Source organism: Morone saxatilis, unplaced genomic scaffold (assembly GCF_004916995.1).
Source record: "Morone saxatilis isolate NCDOM2014 unplaced genomic scaffold, NCSU_SB_2.0 Contig18, whole genome shotgun sequence".
Classification (NCBI taxonomy): Eukaryota; Metazoa; Chordata; class Actinopteri; family Moronidae; genus Morone; species Morone saxatilis.
The window spans coordinates 15,905,978-15,933,932 of record NW_023339740.1 but is presented as its reverse complement, the minus strand read 5'-3'; the positions used below and the strand labels follow the sequence as shown (position 1 = coordinate 15,933,932).

General features: G+C 37.9%; 1 protein-coding gene across 4 annotated transcripts in view; it reads right to left on the bottom strand.

The window, feature by feature from the left end:
- Positions 1-27,955, bottom strand: part of cadpsb (Ca2+-dependent activator protein for secretion b) — a 65,145-nt gene that overhangs the window by 29,467 nt on the left and 7,723 nt on the right. For all 4 annotated transcript variants that reach the window (XM_035662694.1, XM_035662696.1, XM_035662698.1 and 1 more), the window contains exons 2-7: positions 19,161-19,274; positions 16,904-17,236; positions 6,523-6,603; positions 5,975-6,208; positions 4,310-4,431; positions 134-245 (exon numbers count right to left, since the gene is read on the bottom strand). In XM_035662694.1, coding sequence (XP_035518587.1) covers positions 134-245; positions 4,310-4,431; positions 5,975-6,208; positions 6,523-6,603; positions 16,904-17,236; positions 19,161-19,274 — 996 coding nt within the window. The remainder of the gene's footprint in view (positions 1-133; positions 246-4,309; positions 4,432-5,974; positions 6,209-6,522; positions 6,604-16,903; positions 17,237-19,160; positions 19,275-27,955) is intronic.

The following is a 27,955-nucleotide window of genomic DNA, read 5'->3' as shown; positions in this document are numbered from 1 at the left end:
AGTGTGTGGAGGCACAAGTGCACACAAAATGTGAACAAAACTAAACATGACATGTGAGTCCTGATCGCAATATTCTTGTGCTTGTGTTAAAATCAGACAGTGTTGGTAAAAATAAAACAAAGGGAAGTGTTACCCTGCCCAGTTCTTTGTCCTCCAGTGCCAGCACCCCTGTGCTCTCTGTAAACAGTTTCACCTTGACAGCAGGCAGAGGGTGTGTGGTGGTGAAGTCCCCCTGGGTCCCCCAGCTGAGAGACACAACAAAAGACACTCCAGAGGTTAGCTTCCATGACAGCATGACAGCATAGTGTTTCCACATAATGACTTCATATGCAGCAATCATTGAATCTCTTTTCACTTGTCAATAAAAACTAAAGTCTGGAAGAGAGATTTCACCTCCTTCTCAACATTGAATTCACATTTGAAACAATTCATAATTGAAAATCACAGAAAAAAGTCACACACACATACAGACACCAGAGTCTTTCTTTTTATCACAGAAGAAAGATGATGGGGAACTGACTAAAAGTCTTTTATAACAGAAGAAATACTGCAGAGTCACACAGATCTACAGTATGTCAAAGTCAGACTAAAACCACAGAACACACACAGACACACACACAGACACTTCATTCCTCTGTCTCATTGTCATTTGTTCTAAATGCATTCCTGCTATTTATATACCAGACATCTTTAAAGCTACTCTTGGCAAGACTTTTATATAACAGAACATTCGTCTCATCAGCCAAAATCATTTTGTGGGTGCGCTACAGAGAGCAGCAGAGAGATGCTCCAGACTGGCTAAAATTAACTTCTGCAGTCAAGTGTATTATATTTATTTAAACCTCATCACAGGCACATCCCAAAAGCGAGACAGTTCATTTGTATAGCATCTTTTAGACACAAAGGTAACTCCAAGTGCTTTAACAAAAAATACATTAAAATCACATTAAAAGAATATGAGAAATATGTGGATTTATAATCAAATGTAACATCATACAGAAACAAATTAAAGAATAAATATAAAGAAATAAAAGTTATAGTTTCACACATTCATGGAAGCTTGAGTCCACTTGAACTCCAAACAGAAAGAAAGAAGCTCAAAACTGTAGTTATGAGTCAAAGCTTAAAGGATATGTTCACATTTAAAGCTATTATATGTAAGATTTTCACATTAAAATGTCTATAAATACTAGACCTATATTTTATATTTTGTTGAGTTGTACATTATCCCAAATGTTTCCAACCATGTTCAAACCCAGAGAAATCCTTCATTTTATTATATATTTATATATATATATTTATATTATATATATTATATTTATATAGGTAACACCTGTTGCCTGTCAATGGCATCATTATCCTTTTTGCTCATGCATCAGTGTTGTGGTTGTCTGCCAGAAGCTGTCATAAACTGACTTTTTATCCAGTTTCACATTTTTATGATTTACATTTTTAATCTATTTCAACCTTATGAAGGATTTTAATCATTGATGTCTGGATCTTAAAGTTATCAGAGAAACAAGCTGAGCTAACGTAGCAGCAGCTCAGCAATGACTTCTATGAGGGGCTTCAGGCTTTTACTCAAAGACTGTTGGAGATCTTGCTCGAGGATGTGCGAACTGGATCTGCTGAATTTCTCATAAAGGCTTTGGTTGGCTTACAGTATTTGTGCCCAATCGTCTTTCAATGAAATCTGCATCTGGGAAACGGATCACTTTGTGGACGCTATTGCAGGGAGGAAGGATCTAAAACACGCGTAATAGGGTTTCCAATGTACGTACATATGAGCATGTGAATATTGTTTGAAGAGAAAATGTGAACCTAACCTAATAATGACTAAACCTCATCACCAGCTACGCCTCCACGAGCCCAAAGGATTAAAGGAAACAAAAAACACAGGGATAATGCAGTTTACTGTAATCATTTTATACAACGTATATGGGCTTTTGTTCCTTCTTGTTGCCATCTGAGGCTGCCAACATGTTATGCTGCCTTATGCAACATAAAATAGATGCCTAAATTCTCTCTCTGCAGTGGGGTATGCAGGACGTGGTGTCAATTTCAAGCCTTGGAAAGCTGTTTTCCTTGTAACCATTTCCTTCGTTCATAATTAATTGGGACTTAATGTATACAAAGATGCTGCAGTTCCAATATGCGCAGAGCAGAAAGGCTGCTGACTGATGGCGAAGAGCGAGTGGTGAGCCGTGTTGATTTCAGAGGGAGGCATTGTACTGGCATGAAGGTGACCTTGTGGATCAATCTAAGGTCTATTAATGGATGTGACAGTGTTGTGCTCTTACAGCAGTTTCTGAAAAATAAATGAAACCCTGCATGCAGCTCAAGTAGGTCAAATTTCAAAATAAAAAGCAGAATTATGAGACAATAACAGAAAATAAATCTCATGGGAACGTTGACAATATCGGCCCCTTAATCAATTTATCAAAGTGTAAAATCATAATAGTACCACACAGTTAGTGAATACAAGCAATTACTGTATGCAAATAACCTGCAGTAATACATGTATCTCATGTGTGTTTTTTCTGTGTGTACATGTTCATACGTATGTAGCCACACACCCACACCCACACACACACACACACACACACACACATTACCCTCTTCTTGTTCTCCTCTAATCCCTTCCCTATTCATGTCCCTCCATCTCTCTCATACTCTCTTCATAAAATGGCTCTTGAATTAAGGAGATCAGAGGAAGACATTTGGGCCTTAAAATAGCTTGTGTTTGCATGAATGTTTCATGGACATTTTCTCCTGTATCTTGTGCTGTGCAATACTGGTTAATTTTTTAAATGAGAAAAAGGTAGATATATGTTTAAGTAGAAGGATATGTGTTGGCCTTCCACAAGGACAACCACAATGAGTGTATGGAAAATCTAGCTTAGAAGTGGGGTAACAAAGTTTCAAGGCTGCACTTTTCAAAAGGAGGAAGAAACTATGCCATTAAATTACATACTTGACATGTGTGGATTATAACAAAGAATTTGTCACATCTTGAACACGCAGTAAAAAAGAAGGTTTTTGGTTCAACTTTTAGTTTTAGGGTTTGCTTGTTAAAGAACCACCAGTGTCGAAAGGAGTTTAGTGGGCATCCTAGCGGATGCAGAATTGCCAACGCATCTGGAAATACCGCTCGGCGTTACCATTAGTGGTGTCGGAAAAAACTAGTGCTTTGCATGAAAGAACTTTTGAAAAACATAAAAAAAGCCCTATCTCAGCGCAGCGTTGGGTTTTCGTCCTTTTCTGGACTACTCCTCCAAAAATGGCAAGTTCAACGATGGCTCGGCCTCCACCAGTTCTAAAGGTAACTTTTTTTTTTCCAAGTGATTAATAGAGAAATAAAACAACATATGAATATTATATTCTAATTTCTACCTACCAATAGATCCCTCCTAAAAATGTTACACACTGGACCTCTTAGGGTCACCGCAATATTAAATTAAATGTTCATTAAATCCATATTTCATTAAGCACAGGTTCGGGTAAAGGCAGATTATGCTGCTCTGGTAATTGATAAATTACATTAAATTGACGTTGCTCAACTCCACAGTCCTGTTTCTTTAGTCTCTCGTGTCTCAAATGCAAAATGCCTTTAAGAGGGAACACCGGCAACAACACTGGGAATGTCTTCCAACCAAGTTTAAAATGAACAGTGTTAATTACTACCACTAGTGGAATAACTGACTGGATGAAATGGCATGGTCAAATGAGCCCTGCCTGCACACAATGGAAGGCATCAGAAAATAATAAAGATACAGCAAATAAGATCTTCTAAAGACTTTTTTTACTCAGAGAGCAAGCCAGTTTAAATTCACTTGAAATACCTCTCAATACCTCATATTTAATTATATTAAGCTGAAGTGGGCCTGATGGTAATACCTGTTAATAATGTTTGGTCCAATTTGTTACATCAACAAAACTGAACTGAACTGAAGGCATTTTCTTTTCTGACTTAATAAAATTGATTGAAAACTGGCAGATGTGTTTAGTCATGGCTGCCAAACATAAATGGACATTATAACCAGAAAACAATGACATGGAGACTAATTGCATACTTTGTATAATTTTGCTGCTTTGCACACGCATGGACATTTGTGTTTCATGTTTGTTCCTTGCAGGGATCACCAGAGGGACTAATTAAAGTTTGTAAGCTGAGTTAAGTTTAAACAGCTGTATAGCTGTACAGCTGTATCTACTAACAATGTGGTGTGGACAATAGTTTACACTCATCTAAATACATGTGAGAAACTAATATACATGAATGCGTGCACATGCATGCTCAGGCCCTTACGTTGGCTTGGATGCTTCTGCTTGATCGGTCTGGAGTTTCTCGCCTCCTTCCACCTCCATGGTGCAGTAGACAATCCTGTTCGGAGCCAGAGACTTCAGCCCCTGTACTTCCATGATCACCACCTAGGAAGCAAAGACACTATAGTGAAGGCTGGCAACGAGGAGTGATTCATCTCTTAAAAGAGGTCACAGAGCAAAAAGTCAAGAGCCAACGTGCAGGCGGCAAATCCTTTTAGTTTTAAAGATATTTTAGAAATAGTATCCCAGCCACAATCACTATTTACTCTAGCTGCCAGTGCCCTCACATTACTAAACTGTCAATTTTAGTGGATGTTCTGCTAGAAAAGACCATAAAAATTACAGCTATCCTTCCTGTAATGTACAACTCTCTATCACTGAAACATTACATCAAATCTACTAGGTATAAGATTTGATGTAATGTTTAGTGTGGTAGCAGTTTCATCTTTAATCGCTCATTTGAGATTACAGTATAGTACTAACACTGCCGGGGGTAACTACTTATATTGTAGCTATAAATTCCTAGTGGGACAACCAAAGGGAGAAATATGTTCTGTCAGGAAAATGCATCCACTTTGAATGAAAGCATCCAAAACAAAACAGATCATCTAAATAAATGTCATTTCACTGGGGTTTTCTATATATTATTTATATGTCCAGTCATCCCATAGATGCATACTAGGCTGGCACAAATGAATAAAAACATTACCTAAATTGAAATAACCAGTTAAAGGATTTTCTAAATCAAAGTGATTGATAGTCATTTACAGCTGATCAAAAATAAATTGCCATTTAAAACAATTGTTAATTCTAGACTAAAGTACAAAAATCATCCAGGACTTATAAGTATCTCTGAACACCATCATCATCATCATCATCATCATCATACTAATATTTCCATGTTGTTATCCCACATGGATAAAAAGGACTTAAGTTCTATATTACAGCTGATTCCAACTAAATTCTCTAAAGATTTTCTGGTTTGTTGCTGAGGGATTTCTGGCAGCTGCTGCAGCCAACCACTTGGAGAGTAAACAGACTTGAAGAATGAGGCTTTACCAAAGCACTATGGAATTACCACCTCACATAGAAATAGCTAATTGAGGCTATTGTGCAAATAAATTCAGCATTCAGATTCCATAATGGTGTACCCACTTCTGTGTGAAGGAACAGTGTCACATTCTTTGCACATTATGTATTTCCTGATTCTGAAATAGCACTGCATCATAAGGAATGAGGTGCGATTGCTCCCTGTTCTGTGGTGATAGCTCATCTCAGACAAGCTGATAACAAGATGAGTCACGTTCCCCCGTTAAAGAGCGGGTAAAAGGGTTTGTGTGTGTGTGTGTGTGTATGTGTGTGTGTGTGTGAGTCTGTTCTTCACATGGCATCTGTTCAACCCCCTGAACAGGTCTTCTGTCTGTTCCTATACTTAGTCTCGAGCAGACAAGTAGTCAACGACAGCTCTGATTTATGAATTCTGGTTTAGGCGGATGTAGTTTGAACTGACTTCATATATCCTAATGTGATTAATAATCTGGCTATAGTTGACAAATCCTCAGAAATATGTCAAAGTGATCAAACCTTTGCAATAGTGTTCACATACATTTGATTAATAAATTAATTTCTAGCCTAATTTCTAACGCACCTCCAAAGTGAAGGACAGAACCACATCAGACTTGGACAGAGTGTTCTCGTCCTCCTGGCCCATGTCGATGATGGAGGTGTTGTGTCCGCGTTTCAGCTTTTGGAGCTTGAACTCCCCTCCCTTGGACACAGGCATGCTCTCCAGATTGGCCATTAGCTGATTCACTGAGGACTTCAGCTCCTCAATGTACATGGCCTCCATCTCTTTAGACACAAATTTGGGGAACTTGCCACCCTGTTGGCAAAACAGCAAACAAGACTCAGTAAACCATCACAGTCTTAATTAACAATGAGGTAAACATTGGTGCTTCCAAAATGCTAAAAACAGAAAAAGGAAGATTAGTGTGGGTGCGTCTTTTTCAGATGGTGGGTATCTAATTTAGTGTAAAAGAAATATAGTAAAATTTTAAATAGTGCAATCTTTTCAACTGTGGGTGGAAGCGCCCACTATAATGTTTACACAAGTTACACCATATTAGTGACATATTAACAATAAAAACAAAGCATATTAAAAACAAGTCAAACAGTCCCCCGCAGAGTCTGACTCACCCTGGCAATCTGGTCCGCCATCTGAAGACGACCATCCAGCTCTCTTCTGATCTGAGCAGCCTGCTCATCCAGGTTGTCCAGCTATTGATCAAAAGAAAAGCATGTCAATGAGGTCACATTTCGAGCCCAGCATACTTTTAATACAGCCAGGGGTCGTGTCAAAGGTGGCCTACATCTCCCAGCATAATTTTTCTTACCATAAGAGACGATGAATTTAAGAAAGAAATCCTTACCATGTTATGTATTTTTAATATTAAAATTTACATATAGAATAAATATTCTTAACCCAGTGCATGCTGAGATACCATCAGCCCCTTGTGAGCTGCACAGAAATGAGCTGGTAGAAAGGATGGGTGGTTTGACATCCTGATACCTCCATAATGTTCAGCAACACTCAGTGAAGTCATTTTGGTTATGAACATGATGTGCTTGAAACAGAAGATAGTCCCAATTCTCGATTTTAACAAAAAAATACAGAAAGAGACTGAACACTTCCATTCATTCATAAATTTAAAAGCACGCTGCTAACTTTTTGACCACTAACAGCGCTATAGATAGCACCTGGTACCTGTTTTGGTTGTATTATTCATGTTTTTATACTGCATGATTTTCTTGAACCTGGGGCAGTTCGGTGGGAGATTCAGTTGTGTTATACTGGTAATGGCTAACATAGCTAATTTAGCCTTGAACCACTAGCCTTAAGCAGAGATGAGGTGCAGGCTACAGGTCTGGAAATGCTCTAAAGGTCTGGAAAATTAAGCAATATTTGTGATAAATAATAAATAAATGAATTTTTTTCCCCAGTTATTTCTACCTCCACACATCTACAGTAGATTAATTTTTCAAACCTTTTCAGCTTCAAGTGACAGCATTTTTTGACAGATTTTGTGCAGCTCCCTCTAGACCCAAAAAATGCTTTAAAGGTTTATCACATAAGCAGCAGTGCCCCCCAAACCCTGTAAACAGACTTTGATAAAAAGTCAGTGGTGTTGCCCTTTAATGCTAACTGTGAATTATGGCAGTACTTAAGCTAGACCACATTAACAAGCGGGTTGACGCAAATGTGACTATGCAATCCAAAGGTGCTCACGCAGATTGGTAATGACGACAAATGGTAAAGCAGGGCATAAAAAGGCTAATTAGAGCTCCAGTTAGTCCTAACGGGCTGCAATCATAGCAGCATGGTGTGGCAGCACACATGAACAGATCAAAATCAAAAGGAAATTAATCACTCCCTCATAGGAACCATGCTGCCATCACCATAGAGACCATGAATGGACCACTGTTTGTGGAGAGGTCTTTTTGGAAGTGTTGAGTGTTCAGAATTTTTCCTTTTCTTGTTGATTTCAATCAGCAGAATGAAAATTCAGCTCTCTGACGGTTGAGCTGAGAGAAGGGCAGTAAAAATAAAGATCAAATCTGTAAATTAAGACAATCAAATACATTCACATGGATAAAGGAAAGGTTTTGATTTAAATAAGCAACTTCACACTGTTTTGGCATATTGAGAAAAAAACTGTGGTAATGTAATTTCTTTAAAATCTACCTGAATAACACAATATCAGCTCTGGGGAAAATAGGCCTGACATCTGTTAGCCTAGTTTTTGCCCTAGAGTAAAAAGCAGAACATTTCATGGCTCTCTCACATCAATATTAAATGAGAGTTTTATATTAGCTGACACAAGGATATAGAAGAGACGGCTGATGTCTCTCTACTGCTCTCTGCTTCTGTATGCTTCACTTTTTCAGTTATTCTTGTCAGATATGATGTTGTGACTCACCAGTCACCACCATTTCCTCTATGAAGACGGTAGGCTAATTGAGACATATCTGCAGCTCAGTTACACCTGGGGAGTCACAAACCTTTCCACACAACCGTGTTGTACAAGTCTTCAGTGAAAAATTAAATATACCTCGTCTCAGCTGGGTGTTGTTATACTTTAAAATCCTTGAGTTTTACAACTTGAGGGGACAATACGAGGCCATAGTTTTCATGGAGCACATATTTCAGTTTATTCTTTTTACAGTGACAAAGTGACAAAGCAAATAGTTGGAATAAAAATGTATCAAAGGAGCGCATTTGAACTGGAACTTGCAATTTGTTAGCAACAAGACTGGCTGTAAAAAACATTTTTTTTATTTGACAAAGCCACCCACCTTTTATACTTTATGAGGCTTTTCTGTTTTAGATTTTTATCACTTTCTAACTTTGAGAATGCAGCAAACCAGACCAGAACAGTTTGAATTTCAGTGCAAGCAAATACAATCTTTTATCCTGACCAATCACTGCAATGGGTAAAAAGACTGAATCTTAATTTTTCAATAAAAACCAGCAGCAAAAGATTGGCTGTAATATTGTTTTCTCTTGTATCTACCTGGAGCAGGCACTGTGTTTTGTAATACCTATGTTTTTAATGATGGTAATGCTGTTTTGTACGTTTAGTATCAATGGCAATCTAACTGATCAACAGACCGTATATAAGGAACCAACCTGAGCTATTACGCTTAAGAAGGCAAGCTAGCAAAAAATGTTTAATAAATAAAGTATAACCTGTTTAAATTTTGATGTTCATCACATCGCTGCATGGTTCCTCCAACTAAGGACCTGAATCTATTTGTGATACAGTGCTCTAAACTCCTCTAGTCGGCTACTGCTGGGACGCTTGCCAGAGCTGACCTCTCTTTGCCTTATGGTATTTCACCCACTTCTATTACATTAACAGGCCCTGTCTTTTAGGCTTGGCCATATTGATTCCCTGCCCCTTCCAGCAATCCTTTTTAAGAAAGAATGAGCTGAAGTCACGGTGCAGCTGTTAACAGGAGGGGAGGGGGGCACAAATAAGAGGTGCTGCACAGCTTGGACTGAAGCTTGGGCGGCTGTGGCGCAGAGGCAGAGCGGGTGGTCCCCTAATCGGAAGGTTGTTGGTTTGATCCCCGGCTCCTGGTGCCACATGTCAAAGTATCTTTGAGCAATATACTGAACCCTGAATTGCTCCCGATGCCGTGCATTAGTTTCTGTTCGATGGGCTTTGCCATCACTGTGTGAATGTGTGTGAAAGGGTGAATGTGGCACGTAGTGTAAAAGCGCTTTGAGTGGTCGGAAGACTAGGCGCTATACAAGTACAGGTCCATTTAACATTTACCATTTGGACTGAGATCAAGTAACACAAAGGACATGGATGAGGAAAAAGAGTGACATTGACAGGGTGGTCTGACATCTGGTCATGCGAGCAGTAAAAACCTTCTTCACTGAAATCTTTGCTTTCTTAAATCTAGATATTTTGCTGATATGGATTTTTCCATCATTACCTATTTCTGTAATTGATTCTGTTCACTGATGTGCGCATTATGAAACGATGTCAGCCAGATGGCATCTTAAATGAAGGAGGTCTAGTGTGTTACCAGTGCTGGCCACTAAACAGCCACCCTGCTACATAACCCAGAGTTCCTGTTTAGTAGAGCACATAATCAGACTTTGCCACCAGCTGCAGCAGAATGTCTGCACTTGCAGCACAGTAGTACTCAGTACTGCTCTGCCACACAGTGACACTTAAACAGTGGTGAGCCTCTTGTGGTAGGCAGTCTCACAAGCAGATTTTTTTTTCTCATTGTCATGTTCAATAGCAGAAAACCAAATTCATCCCCAACCATGACTGTGACTGATACTGATTGCATTTCTGCCTGAGCTGTGCTTCAACGGCTCCTTTCCCACTGCTGCTGGCGATCCTGAGCTGCCTGTCAAAACACTCAGAGTTCTGGGCACTATTGGACTGCGGTGCCAGCAACATCTGACTTATGCGATCCCAAAAGAACTGTCACTGCCATGCCTGGAAATCCAGCAGCTCGGCCTGTCGGTGTCTGACACTGCATTTTTACTGTCTCACATGTGTGCCTACCCCCTCCCACAAAACACAACGGACCTAAATCCATATGGCCAGGCAAATTCTCAGGACTGCAAAATCCTCACCAATACTTCATAACTGAATACTGCAGCAGCAGATAATATTGGTCACTGTGACTATGTGCAGATTGCAGCTCATCTGCAAAATGGCTAACATGTGAGGAGTGACTCTGAAGCATGTAATGTGAAGGGGGATGGGGCCAGTTCCTTGTATACTCCCATCTCTCTTTTGACAGCAGTGAAACGCAGAGACAACCCTGGCTGTGGGAGGAAGTAGAGCTAGAGGTCAGTATCTGAGTGAACTAACAGCCACCCCCTACTGAGCCCCTCAGCACCCCAATATTATCAAGCCTACAACCACTGAAAGGTCACTGTTGTCATTGGCCCACAGGCACGATATAGGTGGACAGGCAATCTCATATAAAATAAGACTGACTAAAAGGTAAGTTTCGCTCTATGTTACTAAAGCTGACAGCAGTACTGCAGCTAAACAAAGGTGACAATGCCTCAGTGTTAGCCAAGCTGACAGCAGGTTAAAGGTGATGGAGCAGAAGCAGGCGGGTAGTTAACAGCATAGCTGATGACAGATTCCCAGGTGGATGCTGGGACATTAGCAGCAGACAGCACACCCAGCCAGGGGCGGTTTCTTGTAGAGAAAAAGGACTGGGCGGGCAGGGCTGGATCAGAACTAGATCGGACCTGGAGGAGTCGAAGCAGCTGGTCTATATTTAGACTTGCTGTGTGAATATGTGTCTCTATGTGTGTTTTATTTGTGAAAAAAAGAGTGCAGTGTGGAAAAAGGCCTCTCTTGTGTGAGTACGACATGCAAAGCATGGTAATTAGAAAATGTGCTAATGGTAAAAAAAAATCAACATCTTAATCAACTTACAGTAAAATCAAAAGAAATGTTTCTTCAATCTATAGTGTGGAGATTGGAGTTTATTTTATCTTTTGATCTTGTTTAAAGCTTCCTCAATCAGTTATTTCATATTGGGCTGCAATGTCTAATGTGAAAGGGGTCATTTATAGGGTAAAATTATTAGCTTTAGCTCTACAGAGCATTTAGGTTATTTCAGGTCATTTGAGCGAAAAAGCTCTAATTAACCCACAGTACGCTACATTCCCAGCACCACGACAGACAGACACAGTTAGTGACTAGCTGGTAAAAGAGCCAGACATTTCCCCAAGGAATACATAGGAACCAAAATAGAGCTAAAAGGACAGTGAGTATTAGCCTTACATTCGTCAGGTCAGGTCATCTGAAACATGACTCCTCATAAATGTTAATGCTGCTCAGTGTCTGCCGCCTGTATCATCAGGCAATTGTTTGGTAACACATTTGCTATACTAACTTCATAGGGTAATAATATTTGGGTTTACAGCTTGTTGCACTGCACCAAACTGGCCAAAAAAAACTACTAAAAAATGACTGCAGTTTACAGAAACATTTTTAAAACAAGCTGATTTGTAACATTACATTACTGGTGATAATAATCCTCATTGGCAGATTTTTCATAAGAAAATAAGGTTTTACAGAATCATAGGAGGTTGGGAAGATGGATTTTTTTTGTAGTGCAGTTACGCTATGATATCTCTTTCAAGGGCAAACTTGCCCTTTTCTTTTTTTTTCTTATAATAAACATTGTCCAGATTCTCAACCACGCTGGTGCAGTCAAGCTTCACCCTGCGTTTCAGCACCACTGATTTCTCAGCTTAGAGGTGGCTGGGCAGGCATAGAAAATGCTTTCATCCTCTCCCAAACCTATGTGCAGTGAAGAGGCTCCATTATGCAATTATCTCAGCTACAGGCTAAAACCAGGAAGAGCTCAGGCCTCATTTCCCAACTAACAGTTGCTGACAAGACAATTTAAGAGGAAAAGGTGGGGGGCTCCTTCAAAGCCTATAAGTGGGAAAGATGATTTGAGTCTGGTCTGTCAGTCTGGGGGGCCCACAGGCCATAATTTACAGCTCTGCGGGGGAGAAAGTGTCATTTATGTGCTTGCGCCTCACTTTGACTCCCAGGCTTAGGTAATTTAATAAACCACTTGAGATTAGGAGTAATTTTAAGTTAGTGAGGCTGGTGTGAATAAATATTAATGATTAAAACACCTCAGCATGAGCATCTGTAATCAGTTAATTGTTTCGGCAAAAATGCCAAACATTCACTGCTTTGCTGCTCTTCTTTGTCATGGTTGATAATGAATTTAATACCATTGAGCTTTGGACTGCTATTTGGAAACCCTAGACAGTGGTAAATGTTTGACATTTTCCTTATTTTTTTCATTTTATAGACAAAATGATTTATTAATGTTAATCAATAAAATTATATCAAAATCTTTTAATGAAATGTAAATAATTAAATTGCAGCCTTAAACAATTTTGCCAGACATACTACATAAAACTTTTTAAAATCTACATCAATATGTTTGATACTAATATTGAACAAATGACTACGTAGAGTGAACAGCTAGCTCATAATCATTTGCAATCATAGAGAAATACGCCTGTGGCTCCATATTTGCAGTCACGCAGCTTCTGAACTTTTTTCAGCTAATTATTTTGGTTTTACTTACTGCATGATTGAGAGTGAGCTGCTCTCATCTACATCCCGAGGGTAGCAAACAAGCTAAAAAATCCACCAAGCAGCAGGCAAAGTTGGCAAATAACTAGCAAGCTGGTAAACAATGTTGGTTGCACCAGCTATGTGGGGAGTGAAGTAGACAATACAGGTTTAGTAACTACTAGTTGGTTTGTAACCAAATCAGCTACTAAAATTGGTTGCACCACGATTACTTGAACGTAAAGTCATAACTAAGACAAGTTGCCAATCAACAATCAAAGATAATGTTCCATCACCATGGTTACCATGTGCATTAGCTTTCTGGCTGGCATGAGCTACTTGGCTTCATGGCAAATCGTAGGAAGCTCGATAATGAAATATCATATCAATAAATTGGGTCTCTACTCGATTAATATGTTGCAAAATGGCTAGCTAGAAGCACCACTCTAAATCAAGGTTCAAGGGCATCTTTATCATCCCTGAAGGGCAATTTGTTATACAGCCAGCAGTATATCCATAATCAACATCACTAGACAGCAAACTAAAACAATAACCAATGAGACAATAAATAAGTAAAGTGATTAATGTTAATGTTGATCCATGTCTGCTGGATGTTTGCTAGCACAAGTCTAAGCTGGCCCAAGCACAAGCTGGTAATATGGTACTGGCTTTATACTGTAAGCTTGTTCTGGAACTCTACTGACCCCTAGTGACCAAACAGTGACAGCATTCACTGTATCAAGAATGCAAATAGAAATGATAAGATTTGTTATATTGAAATATATACTTTTCTTCCCTTGTAAAACATCAACAAGATTAAACATTGATATTGTTCGAGATACTGTTTGAGACTCTTTCTATTGTCTTTCGTTGTTTACATAACACACAATGGCTTAGAAACTATTATCATAGTAAATATCATAAATCCTTTGACAAAGTTTAATAAGAACCTTTTAAATGTCATGCAGTGCGTGATGTGCACTGTTCAGAATGTGCTGTTCTAACAAAGGCATTTTGGATGGCGGATTTAAGAGATTTCAGAATATCTTTTCATGTGCTGGTTGTTACACATTCTCTGTAGCTAGATCACTGATTTCTGCCACAGCCATTGAACTTTAATTAAAAATAAAATCTGAGCCATAACACAGCAAGGTTCTCAAACACAAATCTTTTTGATTTTAGAAGTAAACTATAACATAGGCATCATTAAAATTGCATACATCCTTATATTGGTATAGTTAACAAAATATGGTTTACAAAACTGCTGTGCAATGTAGACACCAAAACCATTTCTTACAGTTGTTTGGCCATGCTTGGTGTCACCACAGCTAAATAATGTGCAGCCATCAGGGAGCGGAGTGTGCTCAGAGTCTGGCTGGCGCAGCCACTGGTTATACCAGTCTAATCAGTCTGTTAGTCATTTCCAGGGGCTGCTCTTACTTCAGCATGAGACAGAAATAGACTAGTGCTTCCTTTCTACTATTTCGATGTAACAGCAAAAAATGTAAATCCCCAGTGATAACAGCTAAAAAAAATGATGGCCTTTGAATCCCAGCCAATCCATGAAAACCTTTCATCAAATTCCAGCAGCCCTGAGCCATGCGGACTAGATTGCCGCGTCTCCTTTTTAGTGAGGATTTTATCATTTAGTAAAGAGCAGTATACAGCTGCTGGTTGCTTACTAAGGAGATGCTCAAAGTCAACATAAGTACAGTCTGATATATTCATTATAAGAGCAAACAAAACGAGAGAGAGAGAGAGAGAGAGAGAGAGAGAGAGAGAGAGAACTCCAAGAACAGCTGGAAAAGCAGCTGAAGTGAAAATTACAATTTTAATTATCTTATGCACATTTTGTACTATTGTGTATACACGTTGGTGTACAAATGTTCAATTTAAAACAAATATGTAACTTTATGTCATTTTTATCTTCCTATCATTGTCAAAGTAGTATTACACCACAGTAACTATGAAGCTGTTCGTACATTGAATTGAATGTTCTTCTGCACCTCGTATTGCTCAGAGTGGGATCTGTTCAGGGAAATGGTATTATGTTCTGCATGCAGATTTCTGACCCTATACTAACAGTTCTGCTGCCAGCACATTGAAAAAAAACTAGGTTAAGCATCTTCAAAGGCTTGGGAAGAAAAAAACGCACAGTGGATTTAGAGGCAATGACGATGTATTGCACCTCAGCATTAGAAGCATCTAACAAATGAACACTGCAGAACAGAGCATATATTGATCTTTGCCAACCAGGACATTTGAACAATACTGAACAATCTAATTTGTTTAACAGCACTTCATGTCAAGTGTGCAGATTTATAAGTTAGCAACTGTTAAACACCTGGTCCAAAGAAATTCAGCATTTTAAAACCTACTGGCTTCCAAAGGGTGTGTCCATTAGATCTAAATGAAATTAAGAGGTACGTCTTTTTGTGCATCACAAGCAGATGTAATTGTGTTGGAGCCCTCCTCCAAATCGTGCCGTGATAAGACTTTTAATCAAGCTCTTGAAGAAAGAATACATTAGCGCCACTTTCAGCATTCCCATAGAGAGCAGTAAAGCAGTAAAGACAGCAAGGGAAGGAGAGTTATGTCTGACACAAGCACCCCAGTGTCCACTATTATCCACCTGCAATCTCAACATATCTCCCCTACAATGAAGTATTGCTGGCCTGCTATCAGGAGATATATCTTGAGGAGACACATTTACTTATTTACTTAAAATATGTCCATTCAAGGCTATAGACGGCAATGACATCTTGTCTATGGCAAAAATTGATACATCAACATCAACAAGAATCATTAAAGGTCCAATGTGTAACATTTAGGAGCATCTATTGGCACAAATGGAAAATAATATTGATAGGTACTGTATGTTTTCATTAGTGTATAATCCCCTGAGAATAAGAATCCTTGTGTTTTTGTTACCTTAGAATGAGTCATTTTTATCTGCAGAGGGAGCAGGTCCTCTATTACAGCTGTCCTGTGGAACCACCATGTTTCTTCAGTAGCCCACAACAGACAAACCAAACACTGGCTCTAGATAGGACCTTTCATGCATTTTTTTGCCAGTTTCATGGCCATCGCAGTTCCTTCTTCACGCTAGGAGGGGGAGGGTGAGGCAAGGTAGTTGTAACTACACCCTAGATGCCCCTAAATCCTGCACACTGGCCCTTTAAATAGTCCATTATCATTAGTCATTAAGCTAAAGCCTAAAGGATAAAAGGGTGATTATTTTGGAGCATTTGTCTAATTAAATATTTCACGGATTATTTTGACATATTTTGTTAGTCTGGTAATTCTATGTTCATTATCCTATTGTCAAACAGTTGTTTGATTCAGATAGACTAGAATATTGTATTTTCATACTTGGTCCAAAGAGTTTTTTAAGACCATTATCAGTTTTTTGCACATTAGGTGAATTGTGCAATGTTCTCTCTGGAAGTGATCAGAAAAGAGAATTTAGTGACCTCAAAAGTTGGTCTACGGTCGTAAAAATGGCCATCATAAGTTCTGAAAGTAGAGATCTTGAAATGGTGATGCCTTCAAATGTTATTTCCAGTTGAGTCCAAAACTCACACAACAATGATATAAAAAAGACAAAACCAGCAAATCTTTACTCCAAAGCATTAATACATTTTTTACTTGATTAAACAAAATAAATGATGAATTGATTCTGAAAATTGCTGCAGATTAATTAATTATCTGTTGAACAGCTAAATTATTCATTCATTCATTCATGATGTATACTGTAATTGATCTACAGTTCAGAGCAATCTTATGTGTGAAAATAAGCTTATAATAGTGCATCCACCAACCTAAACATTATAAAAACTGAAACAATACTGTGCCTGCACTCAAGTGTTTGGAGTGTGAAAACCTTCTGAGACATGTCACCAGCAGGCTTGAGATCTTACCTGACAGGCTTGATAAAGCAGCTGGTGCTCAAACTTCTTGATGCCGAGGATATTCTGGAACATCTCGTACAGCTGGTCCTTGCTAAGGATCAGCTCAGAGGCTGCGCTGGCAGTCATGCGTTGCTGTGCCTTGCGTGGATCCTCATCACCACGGTAGATGGTGTCAAACTTGGCCATCCAGGAGCTAAGCACCGTCTCCTTGCTCAGACCGTCGATCTCTGGAAGGCTGCGGACACGCTTCTCAATGTGCCTCTTGAACACTTCCCTGAAATCACTGGCCGAGAAGCCGCCGCTCTGGACCATTTTAGCCACACGGTCACTCTTTAGGAACACCTACATTGTGAGAGACCAATGTCAATTGCAGTTCTGCAAGTGATAGAGATCCATAATAATGATTGGTAATGGTTTGTTAGTAGATGGTAGTAGAGTACATGGCATAGGAGTTGAAAACAGTAAATGCTTATCTTCATCTATCATTCATCAGCAAAAGGAAACCATTCATTTTGAGTTTTGTTCATTTTGAATTTAAAAAATAGGAAGCATATATGTAAGACCGTGACTCAACACAGTCAAGGCTGCATTCTGTCTCCTGCTAATGACAGACTAACAGGGACAGAGACAGGCGAAGCTATTTTGTCACAGCATCAAGCAAAGTAACCATCAGCGCTGACTGCTTTGTCACACTGACAGTCACATTTTGTTCTTAGCATCCATTATGGCTAAAAAGCAGCGACTACTGTACTGAAACATTGCAGTACAGTGGTAAATTACCCTTGTCATTTGGTTTATGTATCACTGGTTAACAAACCTTTGCAGGCTGAAATTAATAAGATATTAAGTCAGTCTTTGGTGTACTGCAGACTGCAGCATTTAGGAATTTTTTTGCCAAAGACAGCACACAAAGCAACCTGTGATCATCCACAATTTAGCTTAATAATAGGTCCATCGCTGTTTCAATAAACATGCCACTTAAAGTGGACGAGAAAATTAGCATATTATTTTTATTAATTGACTGTTTTTCTTTTAGATAAAATGAAAAAAGATCTAAAAGCTGAAGACAAGGTGCTAAATAACAAAGGAAAAAACATACTTATTATATTGTACTTACATATTATGTTTACATAGTGTTAAAAAGTTAAGTTATGTAACCAGATTCCAAAATTATCAGTGTCTTACCGAAGTCTAGCAAACACACTTCTTAAAACAGGAAGCTTAATTGATTTTAAGAATTCCCAATTAGGTTTTAACTCATATAATTTTCGAGGATGTTGTAGTGTTCATTCAACCTCTTAGCCACACGTGCAATAATATATATCCTTACAACAGTACATCAAGACATATTTGTCTCTACAGCCACAATTGTATAGAATGACCAAAAACAAGGGACATTTTTATATACTGTAGCACTGCATACTACTTATGTTCTGTATTATAATATATATATTTGTACCTTTATTGGAAGAAAGTGACAGGGCCCATGTATATAGAGAGAAGGAAAAGACAAATGCTGGAATCAAAATAATTATGTCGTGTTTACATGTTACAAGCCTTAAATCTGCTTCATTATTTAATAAAAATGTGTTTTAAAGTGGTAAGACACTGATGACGGTTGGATAAGACGTTTTTGACTGGATACATATTTTAAACCTTCCAGACTTTTGGGTATAATCACCCTCCCAGCTTTAAATCACAGTATATTTGGTTAACTGTCACATACAGGAGAGGTCATCTTGTAATTAACTTTCCTGATGGTTCCAATCTCAGTTTTTCATAATGGCTACGCTTGTTTTTCCGTAAGGATTTGACCTTTGATGTATGCCACTATCTCCCCTGCTTTCTGTACTGTATGCATGGTAATAATGACTTTTTCATCTGTGGATTGAATAGTGAGGTTGGAAAAGATGGCTGTGTCAGCCACATGCTCTGACTCATAATCTGCGCAGTGAAAAGCTTCAGCCACCATTTTACCACTCAGCTGTCTGAATACAAGCATTTTGACATGGGATAGCAAGAGGATTGTGTAGTGCTTTTCTGACTGAAAGCTGGTCATTTATGGTTTTAAACCTGGTACAAAGGTGCACTAAAATACAGATATTAATAGACGATGAATATTCAGCTGCATTTTTAAATTTCTTATATGAATGACGTATGTAACAATAGCACAACACATTCAGTGATTCATTTGCAAGCATCGAGTCCTAGCACTCAAAATGGTTTTGACTGCGATTGTGCTGCCATGGTTATGGTGTGTTGGTACCTCATTGTAGCTCTGTACAGCATTGATGAATGCCTCATCAGCCACAATTTGTGTGTCTCCATTGAGGAAAGCCTGGAAACGATCCTTGGTCTGCTGAAGCTGCTGCTTGGTTATCTATAGAAAGGGCAAACAGAGGACACTCCAGCATTAGAGCCAGCAAGGGAAATGTGTGAAAACAAGCAGACATTAGTTTAAACAGCAATAATATACACCAAAGTTTGAACAACTTATTCTGGGCGCAGGGTAAGCAATGCATCTGTTTCCCCCAAAGCTTCCTCAAGCTCCTCATGGGGCAACACTAAGCACTCCAAGGCCAGTTGAGAGTTGTAATCCCTGTAGTGTTCCCTAAGTCTACCTTTGCATCCCTTTTTAAAAAGTCATGCTCTAAATACCTCCAGAGGTAAGCGGCCCGAAGGCATTCTTACTTACAACTGGCTGCTGTCAATGCGAAGGAGCATCATCTCAATAACAAGGTCCGCCCAAATCTCTGAGATCCTCGTACTATCACATGGAGTGAAAGCAGGTACCTCATCTCAGCTGATTGTACCCACTGACTCATTCTTTCAGTCTCTAAGCAGAGATTGTGACTTCAGGTCAGAGTAGGAACTAAGATTGAGAGCTTTGTTTTATAGCTCTGCTCTGTCTTTACTACTTATACTTATTATACTTATCTGATACAAAGCCTGCATTACTCGGCCAATGTTACAGACCTTTTTATCATCGTTCATGAATAAAATCCTGAGGTACCTGAATACTTCCACTTGGATACTCCCCCCTCCTGACCTGAACTGAGCAATCCACCAGCCTGGCTGCATCAAACTCAGCTGCACACTGCTCCAGTGGACCTTGTAGGTCATGGCCCAGTGAAGCCAAAAGGACAACATCTTCCATAAATAGAAGCGATGCCACCCTAATATCACCCAACTGGGCAAACTTCAGGCCTCCAGGCTGTGCTTTGATATCCTGTCCATGGATATCGCAAACAGGCGAGGCGATAAGGCATGCCCTTGTCAAAAAATTAACATACCTAATGTTCTGCTTTTTATGACACCCATAATGAAAGACTAGTGAGTAGAGTGGTATAACATCACACTGCTTTTAACCATGCTTGCCACATTGCTTTAAAAAATTAAATCATGTCTCCCATCACTTAATTTTATTTTTCCAATACTTTAACTTTGAAAACTTTAAAAAACATACCCACTTGTCTCAACTATACTTTGTGTTTAGTGCTTAATTTGCAAATGTTAACATGCTGATACATTAAATTAGGATGGTAACATTGTCACTGTGAGCATGTTAGCATGTTAATGTTAACTTTTAACATTGCTGTAGGCTTTTAGTCTTGTTCAGGTTATGTCTGTTATACTATTAGTAACAAAAAGCAGATATAAAGCATTTATGTACAATTAGACAAAATTATTATAGTATATATTATATTATAGTAAATTTATGAAAATGTTCTTCTGCTTTTTAATTTCTGGAGAAAAATGTAAATTTTTTTAAATTATATTTTCTATTACACTCAACAATCTCTCTTTTATTAACAGATTAGGCCAGGGAGTGTGTTGCACACGTGTGATGTTTTCTCCATCCCTCCCTTTGTTTCACTTTCAATCGTCACCATAGTCTAAATGTCCTTGCATTGATTTCACACATGGTTACTGAGTCAGTGACCTAATCATCAATAGCCTGACAATCTCCCTCTGACAACTGCTTTCAATCTACAGTTCAAGCTGTTGTGTATATCAAACAAGCACAAGGACCTGCTGGTAACGTGTGTGTGTGTGTGTGTGTTTGTTCGCCACACATTGCAAGTGACAGACTCTGGTGTAGGAGTGAAATGGAAAAGTACCACGTATCATGCGCTTTGAGGCAATCTCAACACCATCTGTGCGTCCGTCGTACTACTCCAACCACTTCAGTAATGTTCAGAAAATGTGGATCATGTAACATAAAATTTCTCTATCATAGTAAAAATGGTCTAATAATAAAGGTTTACAAAGGTGCATATAAATATAAACCAAAAACGGATACTCCTACTTCATCCAATTCACAATTGTAGTGGAAGTGTGAATCGCAGGATGATAAACCACTTAATGTCCAAACATAAAAAACAGCACATCAAAAAAACATCAGAGATCAATATTTGTGTTTCTGCTTCAAGGTTTCAGGTTTATTCATCTTTGCAATCAGCGATATGTGAGATTACAGGGGAACATGTGGACTATCCCTGCTATGTTTTAATAGACCATGGTGTTCAAGGAACATCCTGAGGCAAGAAATGTGAATATTAACACCAGTATGCAAATCAACCTGGTCTGTGGAGGCTGAAGTCAACATACTTGTACTTGGTTTCTTGTCCATTTGTGAAAGTGAGAGGGTGAGGATGAATACATCACTCAGTTTTCACTTTGTATTGTCATAATGTACATTTTAATATAGTATAAAATGCTACTATAATATACTATAATATATGCGTATATATAAAATGACTACTGTTGAGATTACAGTAGTATTACAGACTCATTTCCTTTACTTCCTTTACTCCTTTTCTGATGAAAAAAAGTACTGTTTTGTAAGCAGGAGGAGTCTTATGAAGGGTAAACATTTTTAATTAAAAGGAATAAATGGAAAAAAAATGTGTGCATACATGCTCAGGCTGAAGTGAAGGCATGCTGAGTGATGAGCTACAATCAATTTACCAACAGGGAAAGCAGAACTAAGAAATCAGTATGAATAATGTGTAGTATACTGAGGCAGAATATTGGCTGAGATGCTTTCTGTTGAAGGGCTGCTGGGCTTTTGAGAAAAGGTACAAAAACAGACTTGAACCAAGCTGAGTGAAATGTTCCAGGGCAAGGCTAGCACTTACACCCCTAGACCTGAGGTCACACAAACACTGCAGCTTTCTTGAATGCAGCCTAACATTGATACATAGCAAAAAGTAAAGTGTCCTGAAGAAAACTGATCTTTGATCGGTTGTATTGTGTTTTGTCAAGGAGCTATTATTAGAGATGGAACAATGAGTCAGTAAATAGATTAGTTGATTGACAGAAAATTAATCTGCAACTATTGATAATTGATCATGTTTTCAGTAAAAAAAAATTCAGTGTCTCAAATGTAAGGATTTGATGAACTAAATATTTGGGGGTTTTGATGAGCATTTTGAAGATATCAAGATCTGAGAAATTATTATTAGACATATAAAACAATCAATGGAGAAAATAATTGTGTAATCGACAACACAACTAACAATTAGTGGCAGCCGTGGCTGTAATCTATTATGTGTCCAAGAGACAGAGTGGCCTCTATTAACCTTACATATTGACTTTGTATTCACTATAGCTGTAGGAGAATCACAAAGTTATTACAATAAACTCTAAGAGATAGGGTATTGGCAGTCAGCCAAACACTGGCAGAAGACATTTATGTTTCACCTGAAGATTTTATCATGAAAGGTCAAAGCTAACAATACTTTTGTTTCTGGTGACAGTTTCTCTCGGCCGGTCTGACTTAATGTGACAACACAGCAAGCTGCAAACTCTGTGTGTGCATGTTATATGGAGAGCTAACACTGACGTACACAGCAGTAAACCAGGTGAAATGTGGTAAAAAGAAAAAGAATAGTTCAGCTGCATACAGTATTTATGACTTTCAGTTCTGCCTGCTCTTTATTTCATTGCTGATTGGAGAACTGTGCTGATTAGTAACCAAGTTGATGGATGAGAAAAAATGCTTCCATTTTCATCAGTATTTCCAGACTCCCAAGACATACTTTCCTGCGTTGCTCTTATTGATTCTCTCTCTGTGGCTCTTATCAAGATTGCAGTGTTACACTGTGATTCATTGGCTTGCAACGAAGTGGGCAGTGACATTAATCACCCTTCACATATCAATAGAGGGAGCATGCACATTGCATTGACCTGATTTACAGTAACTTCATTACAGTTCAAAATGACTATGGATCTGAGTTTAGTTCGACCATGTGGCTAATACAATATTTGAGTCACTGTGAAACATTTAATGACCTATGAATCTTTACTTAAAATCTGTTTTCATAATGAATTATACATATTTTTTGTAGTTTAGGTCCCTTAAACTGTATATAACTACTTGATATGGTAATTTTCCTGTTTAATATTGGAGATAAACAGATGGTATAACATGAAAAGTCTGTCAGCTTCAACTAAACGTCATTTCAAAATATATACTGTATGTTTGCTATCTCACAGCCTATTGAGCCCCTAACACAATGTCATAGTTTAAAGCTCCCTTGGGCACATGTCTTGTAAAATGAAAGGGGCCTTTGGAGATTCTTCAGTGAACTGAAAAAGATTGTTTCATACTGCTTTGTCAATATGTATTTGGTCTATTTGGCCACCATTTTCTTTCATTTGAGTAGAAGTATAGATTTGTGGTGGAGTAATTATAATGATATTTTTGTAACATATTTTTGTATAAACTGTAAAAGAAAACTAAAGGGGAATTACTTATTCTAAAGGAGGTTCAAATGTTCAATGTGCTGTCAATCATATAAGCAATTTGTAAATTGTAGAGACTATTTAGGGTCATAGCCAGGAGGTCATGAATCCAACATGAAGGTCTAAATGTTGCTTCAAGGCCTTTTCCACACTGCCAGGAACAAAACTCTGGTAAGAAAATATTGATTCCTCTATTTATTTATTCATCAGTTGGCCTAAAATAAATGAAATTTAAATATATTAGGTCTAAAAAATGCATAACAAAGTCTGATAGAAAGGCGTGTAGGATCAAAAACTCAAAAAGCCTGCCTGTGTGTAGCTGCTGTGCAATGTATCGTTTATAACATTTGTTTATAAGTTATAAACTGTAATTATTATTAGTATTAGTAAGTATTTTTATCTTCTCCTCAGTTGATCATTCATCATTCATCTCATAATTCTCTCTTTAATGAAGGAGAGAGTGAAAGATGAGTACAGATCATATTCAGATATTACAAGTGATTATCAGGCTTTTGAAGAGCAGCTTTTCTTTGCGTGTGTATGAATAGTGCATGCAGCAGGTTACATAACACCTGTCGTCCACAATAATTGTATATAATGATTAAAACTGTCTTCATATGTATTATACTATCTACTAAGGCTTTTATTCAACAAGGCTTGTGAGGTATGCAACATATCAGCTGTCTTTGTAGTGCTGCGATGAGTGGAGTAATTAGCTAAATGAATGCAGTAAATATACTGTAGCTGGTGTTGTTCAGTGCAATAAAGCCTCTGCTCTGCTGACTCACGCTTTAGAGAAGTTACATAACATTGAAGAGGAAACTTAAATTAAGGTGTTTTCCAAAATGGCTGGAAAATACAGTTGATGTTTTCAGTGGTGGGCAGCGGTACACTAATTAATTAATTAAAAAAATGACCAAAATTATACTGTGCGTGTTAATCTAAGGATTGAGGCAACAACTAAATCTAAAAATGAAGCTAAGACAAACAAGTTTTTATATAAAATGAAGAGCCTAAATATCAACATTGTTATGATATACTGCAAAGATTCATGTTAACCTAAAAAAGGAGGATAAACTTTACTTTCATGATATCAAACATCAAAAAGAGTTAAAGTAGGGAAATCATGCAAACTAAATGTTGTTATTGTTTATAAATCTGTTTGCTCAGGAAAGAGCTGCCAACCAATGCTGATGTTGGTTTTCAGCAAACATGTTATGGTTGAATCCTCTGGCCAGACAAAGCATATTTCAGTCATGTTGCAGATGACACCACCGGCCCACATCTGAGTAAACAGCAAACACGAGTACAGGAGCAAGCGCTGCATGACAGCTGCACAAAATCCACCAGCAACAGGCCTCATCAAACACAAAACAGCAGCATCATGTAGTGGCTGTGGTCACAAAACTACAATTATACAAGGACAGATGCACTATCTATTATCCCCAACCAGACATGCTCGCATAGATTTGTTCTGAAGGCAGACGCGCACACACACAGAGCATTGTGTGAGTAAATATCACTCCACTGGGTTAGTAAACAGCCAGGTGTATACTATACAGACAGAGCCTGACACACGGCAAACAGGGATAAAACAGGGAGCTCTGGCTCTGTATAACCAGTCTCCACACTGTTGTCATATTCAGTTGTGGCACTGATACATACAGCAGAACACTGTGTTCACAACCAGCTAAGCCCCTTCTTGTAACAGTCATCCATTATCACACCACCAACTCACTGGCAGCAGCCATACAGCTCAGCTGGTTCCTCATTATGCTCATTCAGTCACTGAGCAGAAAATAAGCACTTACCCTAATATAATGTAAATGGTATGGACATGTGAGCTTACATAGGATAGAGAGGATACAATCAATGGGATAATTTGCATAAATTGGGTCCAAACTTGTAAAATCAATGCAGTCTGTTCCATAGAAGTGCTTTTTATTTGTTTTGTCTAATTTTATTTTTTTATTTTTTATTTTTCTACTTTAACTAAATTTCTAAGAGAAATGTTATAGTTACCTGCTACTTCTCAGTACAAGTACAATTTTGAGTATTTTCGTGAGGTATGACTAATTTTGTACTTTTACTTGAAATTTTATGTATACTTCTTATTATATTGCATGTCCAGCAACCCTACTCGCTAATGTTATATCATGAAAATCTTGCAGATTGACGGGAAATCTTTTTTTAAATTATTAATTAGATTAATCAGTAATTAAAATAACAGTTACATTTCTGGTACATAGCAGTTAATTATAAGCATTTCTTTCAAAATCAGAAGAAAATATCTTCGTCCTGCACTTAAAGTTAGGTGAAGAAAAATTATTTTCAGTACAGCTTTTTGATATGAAAGTCCAACCAATCACTGAGTGCTCCAAGTTAAATTTGGTCCTTGTACTACTTGAAGGTTAAGGCTGTGCTCTAACATTAAAAAAGGTCAAGCTTGAAAATAGCTTCATTAAAAGCAGATATTTGACACTTTTAAACTAAAAAAATAAAAAAGTCTCTTATTTAAAAAAAAGTGATTTATTTTTCATTTATCTCCTGTGTCCTTGTGTGATAGTGTTTCTTTTTGTCATCTTTCACAAGAGAAAGTACGTACTGCAGTGCTACAAGTCTATTTTATATTGTAGAGCACACAAAGCTTAGTGTGCTGGGTCTGTATCTCTATCTGAAGATGGTGCATTACTTTCATCAAGAATCTAAGACATAAATCCTTTCCTATCACCCTTCAATCACAAATCACTTACTGTCTTTTTCCTCTTTTCTCTGTCTAGTAAATCTCTCTTTCACGTTACTTTTAAAGGTGATTATCTCAGACATTTATTTGTCTATGCCAATCTGTTTGTCTGCCCAATAATGTTTGCATCGTGTTTATTCATCAGTAGGAAATTAAAGTAGTGAAAATAGATCACACAGATTACACTAATCAGACTTTCGAAACAGGGTCTGAACTTGAGTGTTCAGTAACACTTTTGAAGATTGTAGAAGAAAAGGAAAAGATGTGTACTAAATATTTCAGTGTCAGTACTCCACCAATTTATCACTGCACCGCTTGTCGTTGTCAAATTCATGACAGACAAAAAAGAAAAAATACTATTTAAAAACCGATCAAAATTGATTATTTTTTCACATTCTCTTTCCTTGTCAAAACCTGCCATCGCAATGTGGGGTCAATGTAACTACCCACAATGCAACTCAATTGCTGACAGTTTAGTCTGAGATTTGGGTGTGTTATGCTAATAGCAGCTAATATAGCCTCAAGCCGTTAGCCCCAAGCAGAGTTGAGGAGTGGGTTACAAATGTCCAGTAAGCTTACGTCCTAACTTTACACCCAAATGTTTTTCATTTTCAAACTTGTAGTCTTCTGCACCAACCACTGCGGACTCAAATGAAATCACTTCGCTTCGCTTTAGCTTACAGCTCCGCTGGAGACACAAAGGGCTTTATTCAACTTATTTCATATATGCAGTCATACTTTACCAAGACCTGTAAAACAGACTTTGATATGTAATGACATGTGCTAAGAATATCTGAAGGTTGAATTTTAAAAATCATCGTAAGTTTTGTGAAATTAATAACAGAAGAGTTATGACCTTTACACTTAATGTGAAGGCCAAACAGTAAAAAGTTATTCTTGTGCTTTGTTTTTGCATTTTAGTATTAATGATAAGGCTTCTTCTGTCATTTTACATCAGTGTTAGTGATCAAAGCAATTATTTTGAGCAGAAAGCAGAAAGCCTCTGCAACACATTTAGGTTTGGTGTTTGACAGTAATGGGAATGGTCTTCTGACTCTGACGCTGATGTGAAACCTATAATAACACAAGAAAAAAACTTTAGAGTGAGTATCTACCTGACATCCAGCCTTCAGTTATCAAAGAAAAAAGGAAAGAGAGGTTCAACGAAGGACTGCTGTAATGATCCTGCTATAGCTCTTACCTCCGTCTTCTTTTCTTTAATGTGGAAAATCTCCAGTACTCTCTCTCTGTCTCTCTCCTCTTTGTCTTTTTCCAGTCATGCCCTAGTGATTTTCCCTTTGAAGCAATGTTTCATATAGTTCAATATAAACACACACATTTACACAAATACACTCTTGTATCCTTAACGACCACCAACAGCTGCCTGCCTTAAATTCACTGACTCAAAAAACATTTCTAAAAGTGTGATAATGTACATTGAGTTCATCAAAAAAAAAATCCAAGAAGTTTTCTTGTTCAGTGATTATAACTTCCATACCTCATAATTATTACTTAGAATCTGATAATTATGAGAAAATGATCTTGTAATTATGAGGGAAAAAATACAA